The sequence below is a fragment of the Kryptolebias marmoratus genome, linkage group LG15 (genome assembly GCF_001649575.2).
Source record: "Kryptolebias marmoratus isolate JLee-2015 linkage group LG15, ASM164957v2, whole genome shotgun sequence".
Classification (NCBI taxonomy): domain Eukaryota; kingdom Metazoa; phylum Chordata; class Actinopteri; order Cyprinodontiformes; family Rivulidae; genus Kryptolebias; species Kryptolebias marmoratus.
In genome coordinates, this window is record NC_051444.1 from 7,412,433 (window position 1) to 7,434,609 (window position 22,177).

The following is a 22,177-nucleotide window of genomic DNA, read 5'->3' on the forward strand; positions in this document are numbered from 1 at the left end:
CATCTTCTCCATGAGAATGTCTTTCTGAACCGCAACATTTAAAAGGGAAATTAAAAACACAAAACAATATCTGAACATATTCTTTCACAAAGGACTGACCTTTATTGTTTCTCTCTCTCTCAGCATCAGTGTGAGCAGGGTTTCCTTATGTTCAGCCTGAGAAAAAGAACATTTAGCTCAAAATACAAACCGGTAACACTGAGACCAACACACTCATACCCTCAACTCAGTGTTGACCCTCCTCAGTTTGATGAGATTGTCTTCTGCACAGGAGCTTTCAAAAGACAGTTTTTCATTCTGTGTAATAAAATGTAACATTTCCATCATGTAAAGCTACAGTTGTTGTTTGTTTAAAGGTTGAATCTGATTTAATAACTGAGATGTACATCACCTTGTCTTCAAGTTCTCCAATATGAACCTTTAGACGTTCAACCTCACTGGTCTGAACAAAGAAAGAGTCACATGAAAAACAAAACAAAGCAAATACAAAAATAAATAAATGGGGGTTTGATCATTTTGATGTTTCTTTTTTGAGCTGCTGAACATTTGATGTACCAGTTTTGTGAAGCTCCTCCGAGTGCAACTGGCTCTTTCCTCAGACTCTTTTAACATTTGATGAGTCTCCTCCAGTTCTTCTGTCAGGGATCGGACTCTGATGGCTGAACGCTGAACACTGCAGGCGCACACACACACACACACACACACACGGAACAATACAATGAACACAACACTGTTCATATCCAAAGTGTAAAGAAAATGCAAGAAAACAAAATTTTTTTCTTTGGAATTCCACCTTACTCATGGCACTGTGGTTATTCAAATGTATTTTAGAAAATAAAAACATTTCAACACTAAACATTTTAGTCTACTAAGAATATATATATATTACTTTATGAATACATTAATATTTTAAAAGCCAAATAGCTGGAAGTGATTTGTTTACAACATTAATAAACAGGTTCCAAAGACTGATAAATAAAATGTCAACAGTGTGACTGCTTCAGAAAAGATAGATTAAGCCTTAAAAAGCCTTAAAAGACCTTTTCTGTGTCCAGTTTATAAAGGTGAAACTGACATAGTTTTCTAAAGGTTTCCAAGCATAGCATATTACATAAACAGGCCCTTGGGTCTCTTGTAATTATACAAAAAATAAATTCTTGTACTTTTTTGTCTCAGTTTGTATTCAGCTGGACAGTTTCTTTTTGTTTTCTTCTTCTTTTTTATTATTGCCCCTTTATTGGTTTCAGCTCTTGTTGCTCATTAGTTCTCAGTGTATGAACATACTTTGCTTCCTGTTTTGAGCTATTTACTTTCATTGTATTGCATTCTGTCATAAATAAATTACAATGATAAAACCAGACAATATAGTTGCATTTTATAGCGTAGAATTCAAGAATTAAAGAAAACAATGCAGCTGATCTTTCACCTGACCAGCTTTGTTTGTAGCTCTGTGACCTCAAGACTGAGCTGCAGGTTTACGTCTTCACATTGGGCTAACATCCTCAACAGACTGCGGTTCTGCTCGCTCAGCTTGCGATTCGCATGCTTCATCTCAGCCATAGCTTCTGACAGGTCCTGTTCTTCACTGAGGACAAATGAACTGTTAGTGGTGACGTATGACAACAAACTGAATGGAAGCAAACAGAAGAGGTGATTAAAGGAGTAACAATACAAACCAGAAACACTGCTGGACCTTGGAGATACCAGGTTTGTCATCAAAAAGTGATAAATCCAGCTCTGAAAGATCACTAGATTCAATTCATTTTAAACTTCAGAATAATATATTCCTTAGAGGTCTTAAAGATAGTGAGATCCTACCATTTACTGGCATCTCTGGGGAGACTGAGATAACATGGCTGACATCCATATCTGAGCTGAAGTCAAGAGACGTTAAAACATACTGGATTTATTTGCTTCTAAATACACAAGACTTCTTGCAGGTCATCTTTCTTTTTATCTCAGTGCATAGACATGTCCTTAATATTATAAGCAAAATAAGCAAAGATTGTATTCTTCTTTTTTAAACTGTATTTAAATAAAATTAACATTTATGCTGTAAAAGTGTAGCTCATAAAAACTTACACATTTCTTTTTTTTTTTTTTTGCATAAAACAAAATATTAATTGAATGGGAAGTTTGAGCAAACCTGCTACATTGTATATATTTATATATATTTTGCTTCGTCCTGCAGAGCTCAGACTCACCTGTTCTGACCACACTGGGCGAGCCACTCCCTCATGATGGAGTGGAAAGTCTCTCTGCCCACATGTGGATCTTGTTGGTTTGGATCAAGCAGTCGCTGCAGAGCAGCCAGTTTGTCCTGATCTGCACTCTGAGCTGTCAGCGTCTGCAGGTACTGTATGATGGTGGAGGACAACACGTCTCCTAAGGACAAAAAGGAAGAAGAGAGAAAAATTAGTCAAGTTTCACACAATTATTTTCATGTGTTCTGGTGAAAATCTACACAGTCAGATACCTGTGTTGCTGGCTTTACAGGAGTTATACATGAAATCAATGAGCTCATGTTCGGAGAATCCATTTGTGTCTTTCCTGTCCTCAAGAACGTCCCCTGATCCACAGCCAGAAGACTCCAAAGCTTCAAAAGCTGAGGTGCACAAATTATTGTACATTCATTATATGTTCACCCCCCCACCACACACACTCACTCTCACACACACACATAGAAATTTAATGCTGCGCAGCACTTACCATCATTGCTGTCAGACATTATGATCTTTTCTCTCAAGGTTTTGGAGACGAAATGTCCTGATGGGTTTTCATGCTTTTACACGGTCTGATATTTTATTAAAATAATTTAAACATTTGCATTTATATATATATATATATATATATATATATATATATATATATATATATATATAGATGCAAAAATCCATAAAAACAATGAAAAATTGTGCCACAAATTAAAATAAAATATGGGCAAAGATTTACATAGAAAAAGCACTGCATCAGACCCAAATAATTAAAAAAATAAGAACTCACAAATTAAACAAAATTTCTACCAAATAAACAATATTTGTGTTACATTTACAAGAATAAAAATGATCTTTTCAAAGTTAAAATTACAAGGTTGTTTATCTGAAAGTAAATCAACCTTTTATTTCAGAAATGAGTTTTAAAAACAAATTCTTACTTTTTGTCCAGACAGTTCTTCTGCAAAGAAAAAAAGATCTCAAATGCTAATTTAGAGCATCCAGATTTTCTCTTATCAGTCTGATCTTTCACTGTGATTCTACATGAGGTTGTAGAGATGCTTGTTGTCTGGGTTTTACTGCTTCACGTCAGAAACAGCTGACATTGTCCTCCTCTCTTTCTCGCCTCCCTCCTCCTGCTGCCAAAAAATTGCCCTGCAGAAGATGCATCATGTTGATTTAATTTAAATTCACTAATCTATTGTGTAAATTTATAAATTTACACAATAAATGCAGGTAAACAAGTTTAGGAAATAAGAGATATTTGGGGAATATTAAATAGTACATAGGTAAAACTTTATATCTTGTACCTCTTTCTGTATTGTTTTATTTAAATTATTATGTTTAGTTTAAATACGAAGTATTTAAAGATATTTTTTCGAATAAAATGCAAAAATGTATCATTTAATGAAAACATTTTGTTTATAGTTTGGTCAGTGTTTTGTGTTTACACCAGCGCTTCCCGGAGGAACCTTTGTGATTGTTTATCAATTCAGCCGGACTTAATTCCGGTTACACAGTCCGTGCGCTTGTTTCTTGTCGGAAGCTTTAAGTAGCTACCAGCAGACGACGGAGTGGATAATTTGTACTATTTAAATATAAATCTAACTCCAGAAGGAGGTACCCTTCAAATTCAAGATGTCTCGGGGCTCCATCGAGATCCCTTTACGGGACACAGATGAGGTAAAAGATAAATGATATATTTGTTTTGGTGCAAATGTTTGTATGTACACCTCGCTGTGACGTTAGCAGTTATGCTAACTCTTGCTGCTCAGTGCTCGTAGTGAAAATTTAATGTGGCGTCGTTGCTTTAGTTCGGATATTTGCAAGTCAACCTGCAATTTAAGCGATTTTGAGGTTTTATGAAACGATTATAACACTCCTAAAGTTAACAAAAGTTTAACAAAAAGTCAAGGATCTTGTGCACAGCGCAGCTTTGTGTATTTCTCAAAATTTTACAGATTACTTTTTCAGTCTGATATACTTAATACCTGAATCTCCAACAGTGTCAGATACATTTCCATATTGCCACTTAATTTTCATAATTTTAATTAAGTAAGGCATGGAAAACCTTTTTGAAGAAGGTCATTTTAATTTGGGGAACATAAGCAGAGGTTAAACTGTGAATAAAGAAAAAAGGAAATGACATCCATGTAGCACTTAAAATTTAATAATATTGAAAACTTTGAATCAGTCTAAAATACCTTCAACAAATCCTGAGCTCCTGAGCCTTACGATCATTCATTTTCATTAGGATTTATTATCAGTTGATCTAATGAACCACAAGTAATGTTTGTCTTTAGTCTTACATGAGTTTCCTTGATTTAAGAAAATGCAGATGACTTTAAACATTTTCGCAGATTATTTAAAACTGTGGCACGTTGATTATTTTATCTGTCTAAAAAGAGATATCTCAGTGTAAGATAGCATTTCCTCATGTTGTCTGATAAACAGATGCCGGTATAAAAATGTTGCTTAATAATTTGATTTATTGTTTTAGCTCTAAATCAAACAATTAAGTTCACTTAATATTTTATTCATTTCCAGTATCTTATTGTCGTTTTGATTGGTAATATTTTTTATTATACTCCGACTGCCCAAGAACCGTGGTATAAACGGTGCAGCCAAACTTAAAATGGTTGACAAACTTTTGTCTTTAAACATTTACCCTCTGGCTCTCCTGAACGATCCGTACAGTAAGGTTTGAGCTTTATGCATCATGACCTGAGCAAACTGTTTTGTGCAGGTTATTGAGCTCGACTTTGACCAGCTGCCGGAGGGGGATGAGGTCATCAGTATCTTGAAGCAGGAGCACACACAGCTGCACATCTGGATTGCTTTGGCGGTGAGTCAGTTTGTTAATCTGCAACCACACTGTCTCTTTCTTGTTTTTTATTAATTTTTTTCCTTCTGAAATGGCTTTCTTGAAGTCCTGAACAATCAATAATCTTTGTTTCTTTTGTTCATTAAAGTAAAAAGGATCTCAGCGAACACGCATCTAGATTTCACACCCAAGTCATGTAAAGTTACGTAAAATTTAATGTCAGTTTACATCCTCTGTTTCAGTTGGAGTACTACAAACAAGGCAAAACAGAAGACTTTGTCAAGCTTTTAGAAGCAGCACGCATTGATGGAAACCTCGACTACAGAGACCACGAGAAGGACCAGATGACCTGTCTGGATACCTTGGCTGCTTATTATGTTCAGCAAGCACGTAAGGAGAAAAACAAAGATGCCAAGAAAGAGCTCATCACGCAGGCCACTCTGCTATATACTATGGCAGACAAGATCATCATGTACGACCAGGTTGGTACAATTTGTCAGAGAGCTGTTGTGGCGCTCGTATGGTTTTTTTTTTTATTGATGTGAAAATAACATGCATTTAACAATAATATGGTGATGTCACAATCAGAACCATTTGTTGGGACGAGCCTGTTTCTGCCTGCTGGAAGGAGACAAAATGGACCAAGCTGATGCTCAGTTTCACTTTGTACTTAACCAGTCCACCAATAACATCCCTGCTTTGCTTGGTAAATTGAGTTTTAAAAAGCCTGACATTAATCTGGACTACTGCGATGATGGATTACAGTAATAACATTACTGTTGTTTAACAGGTAAGGCCTGCATCTCCTTCAATAAAAAGGATTACAAAGGAGCACTTGCATACTACAAAAAGGCTTTACGAACAAACCCCGGCTGCCCAGGTAAACATGCATTTAAAAACAACTACAAACACATTGCAGAATTGCTGCTGCTATAGTGGCTTCTTTAGGATAAGTAAGAATTAATATATATTAACTGATCTAAGTTTAAAAAGAGGTTATTTGTTTCTGCTGTTAATGATTGTTTTTATTATTGTCTTCTTTTAAAAAAAAGGCAAATCTGTGCATCCATAAGAAACTGAACACAGAACAATATTGTTTTATTTTAATTATAGTTTGATTCAATGCTGTCTGCTGGCTTCCTTAGATAATGTTTCCTAATTGGCATTTAATAATGCATGTGAATGTGTTCATACAGTTCTCTGGGAGGACTTTCGTTGTGAATTGGGGACATATAGATTAACTTTATTGATAACTAGATGCTCAGATTCTAGTTAAAGGTTAAAATTTGATTATTTAGTTGCTGCCATGTTTTGATACATGTGTGTTTAAACGTCTGACTTCCATCTTCTGTTCCACCTAACATTGAGTTGTTCATACATGTGTTAGAGTTATATCTAATGTAGTGTTTTTTTAATTATTTTTATCCTGTCTAGCTGAGGTAAGGCTGGGGATGGGCCACTGTTTTGTAAAACTAAACAAACTGGAGAAGGCCCGTCTGGCTTTCGGTCGAGCTCTGGAGCTCAACTCAAAGTGTGTGGGAGCTCTGGTTGGTTTGGCAGTTTTAGAGCTCAACAACAAGGAGGCCGACTCCATCAAGAACGGAGTTCAGCTCCTGTCTCGGGCTTACACCATTGATCCCAGCAACCCCATGGTGCTTAACCACCTCGCCAACCACTTCTTCTTCAAAAAGGTAATCAGTAGTTTGCTGAGCTTTTTATTCCTGACACATGTGTAAATCTGCCTCCTTTAACTGTTCTTTGTGTTCACTGTCAGGACTACAGTAAAGTGCAGCATCTTGCTCTGCACGCGTTCCACAACACAGAAGTTGAGGCTATGCAGGCTGAGAGCTGCTACCAGTTAGCACGCTCATTTCATGTGCAGGTAAGGTCAAACCTGCCTGGTGGGGCTAGTTGTTCAGAGTCGGCACTCTGTGTGTGTGTGTGTAATGTCTCTGCTTTTCTTTTCTTTAGGAGGACTACGACCAGGCATTTCAGTATTATTACCAAGCAACTCAGTTTGCCTCATCTACCTTTGTGCTGCCCTTCTTCGGTCTTGGACAGATGTATGTGTATCGTAGAGACAAGGAAAATGCTGCTCAATGCTTTGAAAAGGTTTTAAAGGCTTATCCCAACAACTATGAAACAATGAAAATCCTGGGGTCTCTCTATGCAGCATCTGATGATCAGGAAAAGAGAGACATAGCGAAGGTAGGCTGCCTCTGGGTTTTAGTTTTCTCCTCTCATGGCAAAGACATGATGTCAGACTTATTCAGTCTGTAGTGTTACAAGCACTGTTAAATTTCGGTACATTTTTTTGTGTCCTAGGGGCACTTGAAGAAGGTAACAGAGCAGTATCCAGATGATGTGGAGGCGTGGATTGAACTGGCTCAGATCTTGGAGCAGACCGACATCCAAGGTGCGCTTTCGGCTTACGGCACGGCAACTCGCATCCTGCAGGAGAAGGTTCAGGCTGATGTTCCACCTGAGATCCTCAACAACCTGGGAGCGCTGCACTTCAGACTGGGGAACCTGGGAGAAGCAAAGGTAACGGACATCAGACACTTTAGCTCATTCTTCCACAGATTGGCTTTTATATTCATAAACTATCCAGAATTTTATATTTAGCAGAATGATTCAGACTGTTTAAAGGTTGAAGCCATGTCTTTTCTCCAACAGAAATACTTTCTTGCATCCCTGGACCGAGCCAAAGCTGAGGGAGAGCATGACGAGCATTACTACAACGCTATTTCTGTCACCACCTCCTACAATCTGGCCCGTTTGTACGAGGCGATGTGTGAATTCCACGAAGCTGAAAAACTCTACAAAAACATCCTCAGAGAACATCCCAACTATGTGGACTGTAAGCATTCAACATTATGTGATTAAAAAGTGCATGTTTTTGTTTTTTACACGGTACAACACAGTTTCATTGATTTCTGGGCCTACAGGTTATTTGCGTCTCGGTGCGATGGCTCGTGACAAAGGAAACTTCTACGAGGCTTCGGATTGGTTCAAAGAAGCCCTGCAGATCAATCAGGTACAACAACACCCACCAGTGTGTGACTATTACAACCTCCTTACATAAAATCTGATGGAAAACCTCAAACATGATCTCATTGTTTTTTGTTTTTATTTTTCATGTAGGATCACCCAGATGCCTGGTCGCTGATTGGAAATCTTCATTTAGCCAAACAGGAGTGGGGACCGGGCCAGAAGAAGTTTGAGCGTATTCTGAAACAGCCGTCCACGCAGAACGACACTTACTCCATGTTGGCCCTGGGTAATGTGTGGCTGCAGACCCTGCACCAGCCTACCAGAGACCGTGAAAAGGTGCAGACAGATTGTAGTTTTTCATTTAACGGCCGAAAAATAACAAACTGCAGAGTGTTTGTTTAGTACTGTTGCTTTATAACATTACATATATTGTTATATTTAAACTAAAAGGATTAATTGTAGTACTGTATATATATATTCTAACACCAGTTTGTGACTGTTTCAGGTTTGATTTTTTAAATTTTTCTTACCAGACGTTAATCCCTTTTTGACTCAGATTGGGTATTAGTATCTTACATAATTCAGCATAAAAATGATCTTTAATTTAATAAAAAATATAGATAATTCTGAAAGCTGATTGAGCAATCAATTAGACATAGAAAAATATTACACTTGCCCATTTTTTTAATGTAGTAAATATGTCCAGTGTAACATCTGTGGGTGATCCCTGTAGATTAAATTATTTTGAAGGTAACAAACTTTTTCACTGATTGAAATGTATTGGATCATTTTTTTCCCTATTAGTTTTTTTTAATACAGTGTCTCATATTGTCTCATTTAAAAAAACTTTTTTTTTTAATTTCTAAGATGTGTTTAAAAGCCGGAGAACACAAAGATTTTTGGTCTCGTTTAGGCAGAAACATAAAAAAATCCCCCTCTGAGTCATAAATTTTAGCCTCTATCTCTTGTTATTAGTGTAATAGAGTGTCTTTTTAATGATAAAACATTACAGGAAATCCTGAGTTTAAAGTACCTTTCTTGCATGTGTGTGAAGGGAAACGATACGTTCTCAGATCAACGAAGCGTTTGTCTTTACAGGAAAAGAGACATCAGGATCGAGCCCTGGCAATTTACAAGCAAGTCCTGCGAAATGACGCCAAGAATCTCTATGCTGCTAATGGGATTGGTATTGTTGAGCTTTGTTTTGTTCTTGAATCATTTATATCATTTTTCTGCATGTTCAACTTGCCCTAAAACAGAAACATTGTTTGTCCAGGGGCCGTCCTTGCCCATAAAGGTTATTTCCGAGAGGCGCGCGACGTGTTCGCTCAGGTGAGAGAGGCCACTGCAGATATCAGCGATGTCTGGCTTAATCTGGCTCACATCTACGTCGAACAGAAACAGTACATCAGCGCTGTGCAGATGGTAAGGAGCTGAGTAACTCCTCACGTTTTTGTGTGTATTTATAGGAAGCTGACTTTTCTCTCCTCTGTCCTTCAGTACGAAAACTGCTTGAAGAAATTCTACAAATATCAGAACACGGAGGTGCTGCTTTACCTTGCCAGAGCCCTCTTCAAATGTGGGAAACTCCAAGAGTGCAAACAGATGCTGCTGAAGGTAGCACTGAGACAAATAAAAGGCTTTTATCTTATTGTAAACCTGATGGGGAGGATAAGCGTCTGTGATGTGTGCTCATGAAGGCTCGACACGTGGCCCCCAGCGACACGGTGCTGATGTTCAACGTGGCGCTGGTGCTGCAGAGACTGGCCACCTTGGTGCTGAAAGACGAGAAGAGCAACCTGAAGGCTGTGCTCAGTGCTGTCAAAGAGCTTGAACTGGCTCACAGGTAGAGATATGATTTATACCGATTTCTAGCTGCAGTTCTTCTCAGACTAACCCGTGAGTTTCTCCTCCTCACAGATACTTCAGTTACCTCAGCAAAGCTGGAGACAAGATGAGGTTTGACCTCGCTCTTGCTGCATCCGAGGCTAGGTGAGACTGTTGCGCCGGAGTGGAAAACACGTTGATGTTTTTCTCTTTTCAAGAAATATACTGTCACAGCTACATTGTGATTAGTTACAGAATGAAGCTCCTGGATGTGCAGAAGGAATTTATTGCAACATTTCAGTGTCTAGATCTTTATCAGGCAAACAGTTTTGAGTGTCTGATCGTTGACATCCAAATGTCACAATAACATAAACACTACGTGTCTCAGTATTCACACAATGGAACAATGGCAACAACAAAAAGGATATTTTTTTTATCTTTGAGGATGAAAAGTATTATTTTTGTACAGAAGATTTAACCAGACCCCTTCTGCTTATAAAAAAAGACAAAAAAAGACATAAAAATTTAGCAAAGGTTTGGTATAGGACTTTAAGAGTAACTTTTAGTAGCAACTGAGTAAAACACTGATTTAGTTACTGCTGTAGCAGCTGTGAACAATCGAGGAACAACACGAATATTAAAAACATTTGTTCTGCTATTTTTGTGTGAATACTGAGTGATTTGTAGATTTTATGTCTCTGTGACATCTGTATGCCAGTCAGACACTTTAATTTATTTCCAAGTTTCTGTTCTGTTACTTTGATTTTGTTTGTCCTTATGTGCAAAGTAACATTTAGACTTTGAATATCATCATCCAAATTGATGTTTGATAGAGATCCCTTGACAGTAGTTGCATTAAACTTCGGCAGATGATTCCTCTGCACTTCTAATGACATGGATCTCGTGTGGAGCTGCTTTAGTGCGTTGCAGTAAAGCGTGGATTGTGATTTGTGTGGGAATCCAGGCAGTGCTCTGACCTGCTGAGTCAGGCTCAGTACCATGTGGCCAGAGCCAGAAAGCAGGACGAAGAGGAGAAGGAGCTCCGTGCCAAACAAGAACAGGAGAGGGACCTGCTGCGTCAACAGATGTTAAAAGAACAGGCATGTTTGATCTCACAGCTTTTACTATAAATAACATGAAATGGGTTTGATTCTTCATTTCATTTCATTCACACACACTGATGCGTAGGTTTGTTCCTTCTGAATGTTGTTTAGGAAGAAAAGCAGAAACGAGAGGCAGAGGAGCAGAAGAAGCTCCTAGAGCAGAGAGCCTTGTTCGTGGAGAAGACCAAGAACCTGCTCACCTTCGTCGAAGGACCAAAAGAAGTCCCCAAAGACAAGAAGAAGGGAGGAGGTGGCGGCGGACGTGTGAGTGTTATCACTGAAGGATGATTCAGCTGCACGCTCTGATTAAACATTTGAATTACACGCCGTTCATTGAGGATAACCTGGTTGTTCTTTACCTCCAAGCGTAAGAAAGGGGGCGACATGGACGACTTTGTTAACGATGATTCTGATGAGGACCTACCACTGAAGAAGAAGAAAAGGAGGGACAGCGGCAGTGAGCAGGAGGATGGCGAGGAAGGAGAGAAGAAAAAGAAACGCAGGAGGTGAGTATTCTGCAGGGCCCGCTAAATATGTTTCTGTTTGACAGCAGGGAAAATCAATAACGTTCTTGTGTTTCAGGCCTACAAAAGGAGGAGATGGCAGCGACGATGAGGAAGGAGCATCTCGACCGAAGAAGCAGCGCAAACTCAAAGAACGCCGCAAGAAGATCGAGAAGGTCCTTTTGAAGTCTTTCTGCTGCTCTTTTGTTTTGGTTATTGTTCTTGAAATCCTTAAAAGATTTTCTTTTGTGTGGGTGTGATTACAAGAATTTTCAAATCTTTTTTTTATAATTTTTTTTAAATTTTAGCCTCAGCCTGAGCGTATGCCACCGTCTCTTAAAGGAAAGATCAAGTCTAAAGCCATCATCTCCTCCTCGGAGTCCTCATCAGATGAGGATGGGCTGAAAATAGCTGAAGACAGGTAAGGAGTTAAAGTGTGTTTTTCCACAAGAAGCAGCAGAGACACAAATAATGTTGGTGTTTACAAGTATGTTTTGTTCAAACAGACAACAAGACAATGACTCAGGTTCTGATGACGACGGCGGTGGGGACCACAGGAAGCGCATAGCATCTGACAGCGACTCTGACACCGAAAAGAAAAGCTCGGGCAGCGAAGCGGGAAGCCCCCGGCGTTCCGCAGGCTCCGAGGATGACGAGTCGGGCAGCGACCGTCCCGTGAAGAAGAGGAGAGCGCAGAGACAGTCCGACTCGGAACAGTCAGACAACGAGAGCAAGAGGAGCCCATCAGGATCAGACGAGTCGAGGGCTGCTTCGCCCGTCGCAGTGTCAGACAGAGGATCTGAAGCTGGATCGGACAACGAGGGCTCCCCACGCCACTCTGACAATGGCTCGGAGCCGGAGGCCTCCAACAACGAGGATGACAGCGATTAAACCAGAATTACTTTTCTTTACCATCAAACTGAGGTTTATGTCTGTGTTAGTAGTTCAAATTTAGGTTAGGGGAGTTTCTTTTTGGAGCATTATTCTCATCTTACTGGAACCTTTTTTTTAAATTTTGAAGACAATGAAATGTTTGGAATTTTACCAACAGCTGGACAGATGTCTCACACGGTCAAATGAGACATTAACCCAAATATGAAGTGACTCAGATACTTAATATTAAGGAAAATTTTTCCCCATTTAGATAAGATCTAAGTTTAACCTCAGTGTTGGAAGAATAACCCAACAAAGCTCATGTAAATACCAAAATCATTAAAGTGAATTTGTTATAAAACTACATGCTTCATTTGTGCGGTAATACAACAAAGTGAATTTAAACAGTCAGACTTTATTCAAAGTTGATCTGTAGTTGTACAGTGAGACCTAAGGAGAAGGTGTGAGTGTACACATACAGTACATTCTTTGTTACTTGACGAAGATTAAAATGAAAAAAAAAGACCCTTTAATAACTTTACAAATATTGCAAACAACAATTTTAGTAGTGAACAACCGTAGCAGAGCTCTGGCTGTCTCAATGTCAAAAACCAAGACATTCAAGTATAGTCAGCCACTTTAGAGGTATATCCATATGAATCGATAAATTAAAAAGGCCACACATTGATTCCACACACCACAAAACATTTAAAAACAAAGCTCTTATTTCATTCAGCTAAATGAGTAAATGTGCAAGGATATTGGCCACAAGTGTCAACTATAAATCAAATCCAGATTAAGAATTTGTTGGAGAAAAGAAAAAAAAAAAAAATTCCAAGCAAAAGGCCTTAAATCAGAAAAACAACTTGCAGTTCATTTTGATTTTGGAGAATTTTTTTCACTATTGCAGCAACTCATGATGTTAAGCAAAGTGCATCTACAAAAAGAATGATCAGGAAAATGTGTCATTTGCTCCTTCTGTAAACAGTTTACAAGGAAATTTCTGCTGCACCTGGGAACTTTGACTAGGGGTAAAAGGTGACAGTAAGTCGGGCTTGAATAAATTTCCCTGGAATACTGCCTACTCTTAAATACCAGTCCAAATGACCAACATGTTTATATAATTGTTGCAAGATATTAAACAGGATAGAAAATTAGGAAATAACATGCAGTAAAATGTTAAAACTTTAGATTTGAGGGAAAAAAAAAAAATTATAAGATGTAACAATTGGAGGCAAAAAGAAAAGATACACAATAATCACTCTTGCATTACGATAACACATGGCTTTGGCCTATTTATCAGTAATCTTCATCCTCAGACTCCTCTTCTTCAGCCGTCTCCAGCCAGGTCAGCCATTGGTTCACCTACAGCAAAAAGGAGATTTATCAATAACCAGCCAATAAAGGAAAGCAGAACACATTGATCAACTGTTCCTCATCAAGTGGATTTATTGACCTGGTTCAATAAAGAAAAGCTTAAGAAAAAGAAAAAAGGACATACCTGAAATAACGCTTTGCCCTTCCCAGGATACTCCTCACTGACATCTTCTTTCCATGAGAGGAAGGATTCTTCCTCAATTATTTCCATGTCATAAAGATTAACAAAGTAGCGCAGCAACATGCCTAAACAAGAAGGGAAAACTTTAAACCACTGAATGGAATCACACCAGCATTCCTTTAAGGAAAGCACATCACTTAGGTTTCCATACCAGAAGCTTTAAACAAATATTTTGCAAACTCTCAGCACTCAGGATCATGTTGTGAATGAGTCTCAGCTACCACCACACTAAATTATAGCTCAATGTCTGCAAAAATGGCTAACAGACTCAACCATTTACATGGTTGCCCACTGTTCGTGGGTGACAATGAGGACACTCACCTTTGGGGAAATTCTTGGCATTGCAGTGCACCTGCAGAGCATACAGTGCACTGACTTGCAGGTTAACGTGATCGTGGAGGAACTTCTGCATTACTGGCTTGAATGACAGCAACTGCTGCTTCTCTTCGTCCAGCTGCTCTTTACTAGGAGATGCAAACTGCTCTTCGTCATCATCAGGGTTGATCTCATAGGCAATGTACTGCAGGAAGCTGGTAGTTAAGAAGAAATGGGAAATTAAAATGTGCCATTATGGGTCTAATCAAACTAAACATTTCATCAGAAGAGGCAGATTTCATCATCAGGAGCAGTCTACTGCTGTACCTGGTCACAAGGATGTTGATAAAGCCTTTGTCGGTGTGGAGTTTCGGGGAGATGTTGTCTTTAATCCACTTATAGATGGACTGTGGTGAGGGATCAACTTTGATCTGCTTCAGCAACTCCTTCTCCAGTTTCATCAGGGGAAACAAAAAGCCGAGACCCTTGTCCTCCAGAATCTCCAACATCCTGTCCTTGTTCTGGTCAATCTCTGCACAACAATAAATAAATCAGTCAGAGGGAGTAAGGCATCCTGTTGAAATCAGTTACATTATTCACTGGGAGCATAAACTAGTGCTGAGACTGGATTTGAACATACCAGGTAGCATCTTCTGCATGTTGACCTTGCTTTGTTGGAACAGGTCATTCAGCCACTCGCGGTCTTTCAGTTTGACCATCTGCTGCAGGCAAAGCAGGAACAGCGGGAAATGTGCCCCACTCTCCAGATGATGAGCCAAATCATCAATGCTAGCCAGCTCGGCGATAATTGCTCGTGCAGAAAATTGGGCCAGGTAAGACTTCACCAGAGGGATTTCTTCCTCAATCTTAGGGGATTGATCCAACACACCCAGGAAGGCCTAAAACAAACAAAGTGCATGCTTAGTGCTGCTTACCTGCTTGACATTTTAATTGGTAAAATATGCTTACATTTTATTTTAAAGTGTTTTTCAAAAGGACACTCACTGGGATAAGGTTTTCATGTGTGACAACGCCCTCAGTGCAGAGTGTGTGGATCAGTTGGCTTGTATGTTCCCTTTCCTCATCTGAATGGTGGAGTGAGTGGACAATGATCTTGTGTAGCATTTCAGGAAAAAAGTGTTTGGGAACTTTCATCTCTTTTGCAGCATTCACTGCCTCATCGATGTTTTTGCTGTTCAGGAAGTCAGTCACCAGAGTCTCCTATAACAAGGAATGGAGAATATTCCACATAATCAAAAACCCACATACAATTGTTTTTCCCCTCCTTCTCTAGACCTGCAATATTATATAGAAAGAAGAGAAGAACCTTGGGGAACTCACTGTCATTTTGTGTAACTCCTCTTTTGTAGGAGGAGCCTTTTTGATTGACTTTGCTGGTTTTTCTTGGATTGGAGGGGGGTTGGTTTTGAGGCCAAGCTAAAAAAAAAATAAATAAATAAATACTAAACAAACAAACCTGTTCAACTTTCACTTAATATAGCTCAGCATTTTATTTAACTAAAAAAGAATTACCTGTCCTATTGGGGAACCGGTTTGAGGAATCATAGTCATCTGTTGCTGCAGCTTTGGCACTTGGTTTTTACTCAGGATGAAGGACTGTGCAGGCCTCAGACTGATCTAAAAAACAGAAAAGACAGTTTATTCTAGAGGTGCGATGTTAGAAATTTACTAACTAATGTCAACTGAAGCCCCTCACAAAACAACAACTTAAGTGCTCATCTTGTACCTCATCTGCATTGAGCTTCCCTTTCTTGCTGAACCTTTGAGCCATATCCTTTGACTGCACTGAGTGACTTTGCTTATGACTGAAAACTGGTGAATTCTGCCCCTTTAAAAAAAATAAAATACATTTTAGTGTTATTAATAATCAACAGGAACAAAACATTTCAGAAAAAAAAGTGTCTTTACCTGGTTTGGTTTTATGAATGGTTTACCCCCTGCTTCAAACTGAGGCTGGTGTGAACCATTTCCGTTTCCAATGTGGCCATTAAAAAGTGGGCTTGCACGATGACGACCCATGGTAGGGGAGTAATGATCCTGAATTACCCCTGGACCAGTCCCAATGCCGATCCCTGTTAAAAACAAGACAACAGCTGGTTAAAAAAAAAAAAAAAAAAAAATTCCAGTTTGAAACGCACCTAGTAAGTAAAACTTTTAAAGGGTATAACAGATCTAGCATACCCGGCAGTTGTCCAAACATGTCAGCCAGCCCACCAACAGATTCCCTGTCAAACGGCATCCCTCTTGACATGAAGGGACTACCCATCAAGAAGTAATTCTTCATCACATCGGTTGGAGGTGGAATGAAAACGCCCAAATCCTGAAAAATCAGATTCCAGATAAACTTTAGATGACCAGAAAGATACACAGATATCACTCAGCCATTCTGGTATTATTAGTCTGCATTAAAGATAGATAAAAATAAACAAACCTTTACAGCATCCTGGCGAACTTGGTTGATGGTCTTTGGCCCGTTGTCAACATAAGCTTTGCGAGGAACCCAGTTGTGGTCTCGCAGTTCCACCATGTTCTGAAGCAGGAAGCGAATCCTTGCTGGTAAATCCTTGTTGTTCATTAAGGATCGCATACGACTAAAGTACTGATCCATCAAGGACTGTAGGGGGAGAAGTTATTTTATATTTATTTTAAATGATTTCAAGATTAGATCACCGATTATGCCATTTGTTTTCATGTACTCACCTTAGCCTTTGCATGATCAAGTTTAGGACCCACTGTTTTCATTATCTGACAGAGGCATTCCAAGTCCTCACCCATGTCCTTAAGTTGAACTCGCTTTTTCTTCTCCAAAAGCTGAAAACAAAAAAAACTTTTAAATTTATTCCTTACACAAGCAAAAGAAAAAAGATGAGATTTTATGACTACATCAAACTGAGTACAAAGCCATTCATCAGAACTTACTGTTTTGATGCACTTGTGGAGAATTGATTCATGGATAAGATTGAGTTTGCCAAGTTCTCCGATAAATTTGATGTTTCCAAGCATCTTGAACTTCGCAATAGAACGTTGCTCCTCCTCCTCAGAGGTGAGTGGGTTGTCATGTTTGTCAAAGACTACAGAAAAGCCAAGTGAAATGTTACAAAACTGAAGGTTGCAATTAGAATCTGGTATAAAGTACCGTTTACTCACCATCCACATTCCTGGCACGATTTTCAAATTCATCTTGAAGCTTGGAGATCAGAAGCCTTCTGAAAGTCTGAAAGAGAAATTAAATTTAAACCGAGACAACACAAAATTGATAAATGTATATTTTATGATTTCAAATAAAAAACTTACTGTGTTCTGCTTGGTTGCTGCTTGAGTTTCTGATGGAGCTTCAAAGTTTGGTGCATCCTCTGCCAAGCGAAGACATAGTTGTGCATAAAGCTGGCTGTACTTGGGTTCTTCAAGGGCTTTGTCCACAATCTAGAGAGAAGAAACCAAACCGACAAATTAAAAATACACAATTTTAACCAAATAAAGAAATCCTACTTTAGGTGAATACTCACCAGTAAGACTGTTCCCTTTAAGACAAGTTTTGATTCCACACCCACATTGAGGAGTTCCAGGCAGAGTTTGTCAAACTTTTCAGGAGTCAACTTATTAAGTATGCTAGTAAAAAAAAAGAGAACACAAAGAACACTTAACATCAAGCTTTATATGACAATGTACTGACAAGTTTCAGTTACACATTCAACACTAACCAACCATTTTGAAACTATATCCATATAATAAAAAAAATTCTCCTACAACGAGTGTGTGGCTTGATTACCCTCATATTGTAAACAAACTTACCCTCTCACTTTCCTGAAGGTCGCATCATGTTCTCCTTTGTCACTGGAGGAGTTGACATCTCGTTTAGTGCTTCGAGAAGGAATCCATCTCTGAACGTCAGAACCTGGGGTTTTCCCCAGGAACTCGCTGTTTAAAAACATCCTCAGTCAGTGTATCAGGTAAACAACCTTACAAAACAGGCTTCTGTGTGATGTGTGGTAGCAGATTTAATACAAAAAGCTTCCATTTAATATTAAATGTGTGCAATCATATGTCAATATGAAGTTTTGTGTTAATCTGTAGTAAGATATGCCTGGATTTGTGTTTGTCTTTGCTTTGAACCCAAACAAGGGCAATACTGCACGCTATTGTTATTTGATAATGCAGAAATTAGCCTTTTGGGGGCATTTTGTTCCATTAAACAAACTTACCCGTTGCAGACAGTCTTGGGATAGTGCTGAGGTGCACCCCCACCTCCTCCCCCCACACTGAAATACAGATTTTTTTTTTTAATATAAGCTTCAATGCATTAACGGAAGCGATTTAGGGGTATTTTGAGTGCATAGTAGTAGTGATGAGTACCTGAAACGAGAAGGTCCCCCTGGTGCGACGACACTCTCCACTTTGGCGGCTTGACAAAAAATATCCGAAAAGAATTAAGTTCAAATAAGGGGCTGGAAAACACGACCTAGGACAGAGACAGGATGCACAGAAGATTAGCCAGCTGCTAAAGCACAAAGAGACACTGTGATACACAAATTATTAATATTGGGAATAACATTCGACCGTTTTTTACGATGAAGTTTAGTGGATTCTATGCAAATATCGGAACACACGAACCTCGACACGTGTGGGCCAGCGAGCTAACAAGCTAACTTAGCTCGAAGCTGGATAGCGTGTGATCGCCCGTTTCCTGGTTGCTTTTAAAATCTTTTTTTTGTAAAGTGAGACGAAACCACACAGATTTCCCAACACGCCTAAACATACAGATAATAGGAGGTTTCTCTAATCGAGGCAATCAGGTTTATCTCGCTCCACACGTAGCAAAAGACGCCCGAGATTTCGAAAACAAAAGACCTTGACAAGAATAACCCCCACCCCCCCTTTTTGTTCTTTACAGCAATCGTAGCTCGAGTTATTACGGGTACATTATGAAACCACGGTTCTGGATCACTCTGTACCATAGCCTCTTAGCCTCCTTAGCAGGGATAATAGATACCCAGATAGCAGTTCCCTACCCTTTTGCCTCATCTTTTTTTCAGCCACAATATCGTTTAAAACCTTTGTTTTAGCATCCTAAAATTCGCATTCGTATTCAAAATATGTTCGTGACAAAACCAAATTTCGGAGGAGGAAGTACAATCGGCTGGTTTTCTGAGGTCTTTGTTCAAACACCGGATGTCCAGACGCAGCGACATCTTGGGGGGTTTTGTTCTCGAAGCTAATGGCTAAAATAAAACCTGTTAGCACCTGGCTGTCTTCTTAAATAAATCATTAAAAACCAATTTGACAAGTTTCGCAAGGTCGACAGCAGCAAAACACAAAAAAATCCAGCGGTAATTTTCCACTCTAAAATTTACATAACCTCGATGAACTTCCTATTCTCGACTGGTCGGTAAGCTAACGTTAGCCAGCTAGCTACAAGGAGGAGGAAAACACCGACACGTCTTACCTTTACAAAAGGAACGTCAGCGCAATTGTTTTATTGTCAACTAAGAAATAAAAATAAAAAGATGAACTGAAAATAAATACGAAAAAGCTGTCGTAGCGCCAAAACCTTTTTTTTTGGTATTCTTTTAATCGCTCAGAAACACCGAAGCTTCGCTTTCTCTACGTGGAAGAAGGACGGCCGACTGTTCCCGTACGTCACGCGGACGCAGCTTTTGTATGGAGGTCGGTGTGAAACGTCATCCGCCGAGGTGACGTCACCTGCGGAAAGTCACGAACGTTTCGCAACCACATACTGTCGCAACGCCGTCCCTTTTCTTGGAGATCAACAAGTACTGTCCAAATTACAGGAACAGGGTTCAGTTTCTCAAGCAGCCTACAGCAGGTAGACTTAAAGATCTACTTAAAGGCCTAGACATAAAGACTTTAAAGCCACAATATCTGACAAAATACGCACTTTTTTAATGTTTTAGATTTATTTATTTTTGTCCATGTTTATCATCTATGATAAAAAATAACCGCTAACTATGAATCATTCACTACCAAAAGTCTACCGCATATTTTGTAATAAATAGGCAGTCATGTTTTGTTGCCAACAATTACGAGTTGTTTATTTACATTCGGTCATTCACAGGTACACTTTGGACAGTCTCGGTATTCGACCCATAATTAGTCAGTAAAATATTCCCCGGATGTAAACAGAGCCAACTACGCCAGGTCAAAAGCGATCAAGTTAAGAAACGGCAACTAAAAGCTGTAAGGACAAGAGTCAACAGAAGTAGAGTCGGGGAAATTCGAGCGATGGAGAGTGTTAAATTAAAAGCTGCAGCTAAAATCATATGCAAATGAGCTGTGCTGAGATAAGATACTAATCTTAGCTGTTTGCTGAATTTAGTTGTAAACGAGGAATATTTGCTGCTTTCTAATGTACTTTTCATGGAATTACATTACCTCCAAATCATTTAATGATGTAGAAATTGTGTTAGAAGCATAAAAATTCAAATAATAATAAGTATTTTGACAGCTATTCTGTCTTTAAAGTAGGATAGATCAGTATTATAAAAAAGGCCTAGCTGTCCCACCACATTTCATGCCTGAGTTTTTAACTATCAATACTACTACGAATAAGAATGATAGTAACAGTCTTCTAATGAGAGGGGAAAGGGGTGTTATAGCCATTGAGGTCATGTTATTTACAATCTCATGGGATATTGCAAGATCAAAAGTGATCTGTTATTGATTGGGTTACAGCCAGTCATTGTACGATATAATTAAGCCAATAAAATGTATATTTTCTTGGTGAAACGTGGAGATTAAATCGAGTAATTTCTCACAACCTGTGAGTAGAAGCTGTTATGGTGACTGTGGTAGCGTAAGTCAGCAGATATTAATCATATAGCAGCAGGTTGTCCAGATTGACTCTGCACAGATAACTCTCCTCACAAATGTCACTGATGCCGTGTCAGAGCGCATAACAAAACAACACAATGCTGTCGAGTTTCTGTAGCATCATCCGCCCACACCTTCACAGTTTTTGCTCATATTGATCAGTTGTAGCTGACTGTGAGTTGGCTCCAGAAAAAGAACAGCATATTCTCATAAATCAAAACGAGTGCTGTCTTTTCAGTCAATACCACTGACTATTTCTACTCACTACAACTCAGTGATGAACATTGTACTTGTTTGCAATTATTGCTTCAGTATAAAATATAATTCTACTCTAAAATAAACTGCAAATTGCACATTTTTGGCACTTCTTACTTCAGCGAATGTTTAACAAAGTAGTCTAACAACAACAACAACAACAACAACAACAACAACAATAATAATAATAATAATAATAATAATAATAATAATAATAATAATAATAATAATAATAATAATAATGGCAGATTAATCCTTTAACAAAAAATCATTCTAGTCAAACACAAAATATGTTAACATCAACCAACAACAGTAATTTCCTGGTTTAAAGAAACACCAATATTAAAAATTATGCTTAAATATGTTTCAAATAATGTGCATTAATTTTACAAAGTGATTAAAATGAATTACTGACCTAAAACAATTCCATCCATTCATTTTCTTTACCTCCTTTTCCATGCATGGTCGCAGGGGACCTGGTGCCTATCTCCAGAGAGATGGGGTAAACTAAAACAATTCAAATCTCAAAATATTTATACCTTTTTTTTAAAGAAACTTTTATATGTCTGCAGTTTCATATTACACAGGTACTTACATAGAATCCTTTGATTATTTGCAAGTGCAAACAGCAGCAGCAGATAGTTGTAGCACTTGTGATATGAATATAATAACCATTAATGCAAAATTGACTATGGTGTGAAAATGTTTAAACCATTTTTTCCTGTTCAGATCTTAGTGATTACCTGATGCTTCTAGCACCACCTTAAAGTTTGTTTATAAACTCTGTGCTGTGAGGTCGTAATTTAACGTTGTCAGCAATTTGTTAGTATGAGTCACTTCCTGCCAGTAACCAGGTGCCGGGA

At 38.7% G+C, this 22,177-nt stretch overlaps 2 protein-coding genes across 2 annotated transcripts; one reads left to right on the plus strand and one right to left on the minus strand.

Annotated features, from left to right (window-relative positions):
* The first annotated feature begins 3,739 nt into the window (after positions 1-3,739).
* Positions 3,740-13,193, plus strand: ctr9 (CTR9 homolog, Paf1/RNA polymerase II complex component). Its single transcript, XM_017442030.3, has 23 exons — positions 3,740-3,896; positions 4,960-5,058; positions 5,280-5,519; positions 5,626-5,743; positions 5,828-5,917; positions 6,472-6,728; positions 6,812-6,919; positions 7,009-7,245; positions 7,363-7,581; positions 7,714-7,897; positions 7,986-8,074; positions 8,182-8,367; positions 9,130-9,217; positions 9,308-9,456; positions 9,532-9,648; positions 9,732-9,877; positions 9,952-10,023; positions 10,823-10,958; positions 11,073-11,225; positions 11,328-11,467; positions 11,544-11,640; positions 11,773-11,885; positions 11,971-13,193. Exons 1-23 carry the CDS (start codon positions 3,852-3,854, stop codon positions 12,353-12,355), a joined length of 3,468 nt encoding a protein of 1,155 aa, XP_017297519.1. The 5' UTR covers positions 3,740-3,851; the 3' UTR covers positions 12,356-13,193.
* eif4g2a (eukaryotic translation initiation factor 4, gamma 2a) lies at positions 12,733-21,777 on the minus strand. Its single transcript, XM_037979910.1, is given in 23 exon segments — positions 12,733-13,702; positions 13,839-13,960; positions 14,217-14,425; positions 14,538-14,742; positions 14,851-15,109; positions 15,216-15,431; positions 15,552-15,647; positions 15,744-15,848; positions 15,958-16,059; positions 16,140-16,303; positions 16,413-16,551; positions 16,663-16,845; positions 16,932-17,042; positions 17,151-17,302; positions 17,379-17,445; positions 17,526-17,654; positions 17,738-17,840; positions 18,024-18,149; positions 18,434-18,490; positions 18,585-18,647; positions 18,649-18,690; positions 19,817-19,931; positions 21,762-21,777. Coding segments are annotated over 23 exon segments (2,847 nt in total). The 3' UTR covers positions 12,733-13,636.
* Positions 21,778-22,177: the final 400 nt, after the last annotated feature.

Excerpts from the sequence above, each read along its gene's own strand:
- ctr9 (XM_017442030.3), top strand. The coding sequence starts at position 3,852 with ATGTCTCGGGGCTCCATCGAGATCCCTTTACGGGACACAGATGAG. Across the intron at positions 7,898-7,985 it reads ACATCCCAACTATGTGGACT|GTTATTTGCGTCTCGGTGCG; the intron begins GTAAGCATTCAA and ends CTGGGCCTACAG. Across the intron at positions 11,226-11,327 it reads GAGGAGGTGGCGGCGGACGT|CGTAAGAAAGGGGGCGACAT; the intron begins GTGAGTGTTATC and ends TTTACCTCCAAG.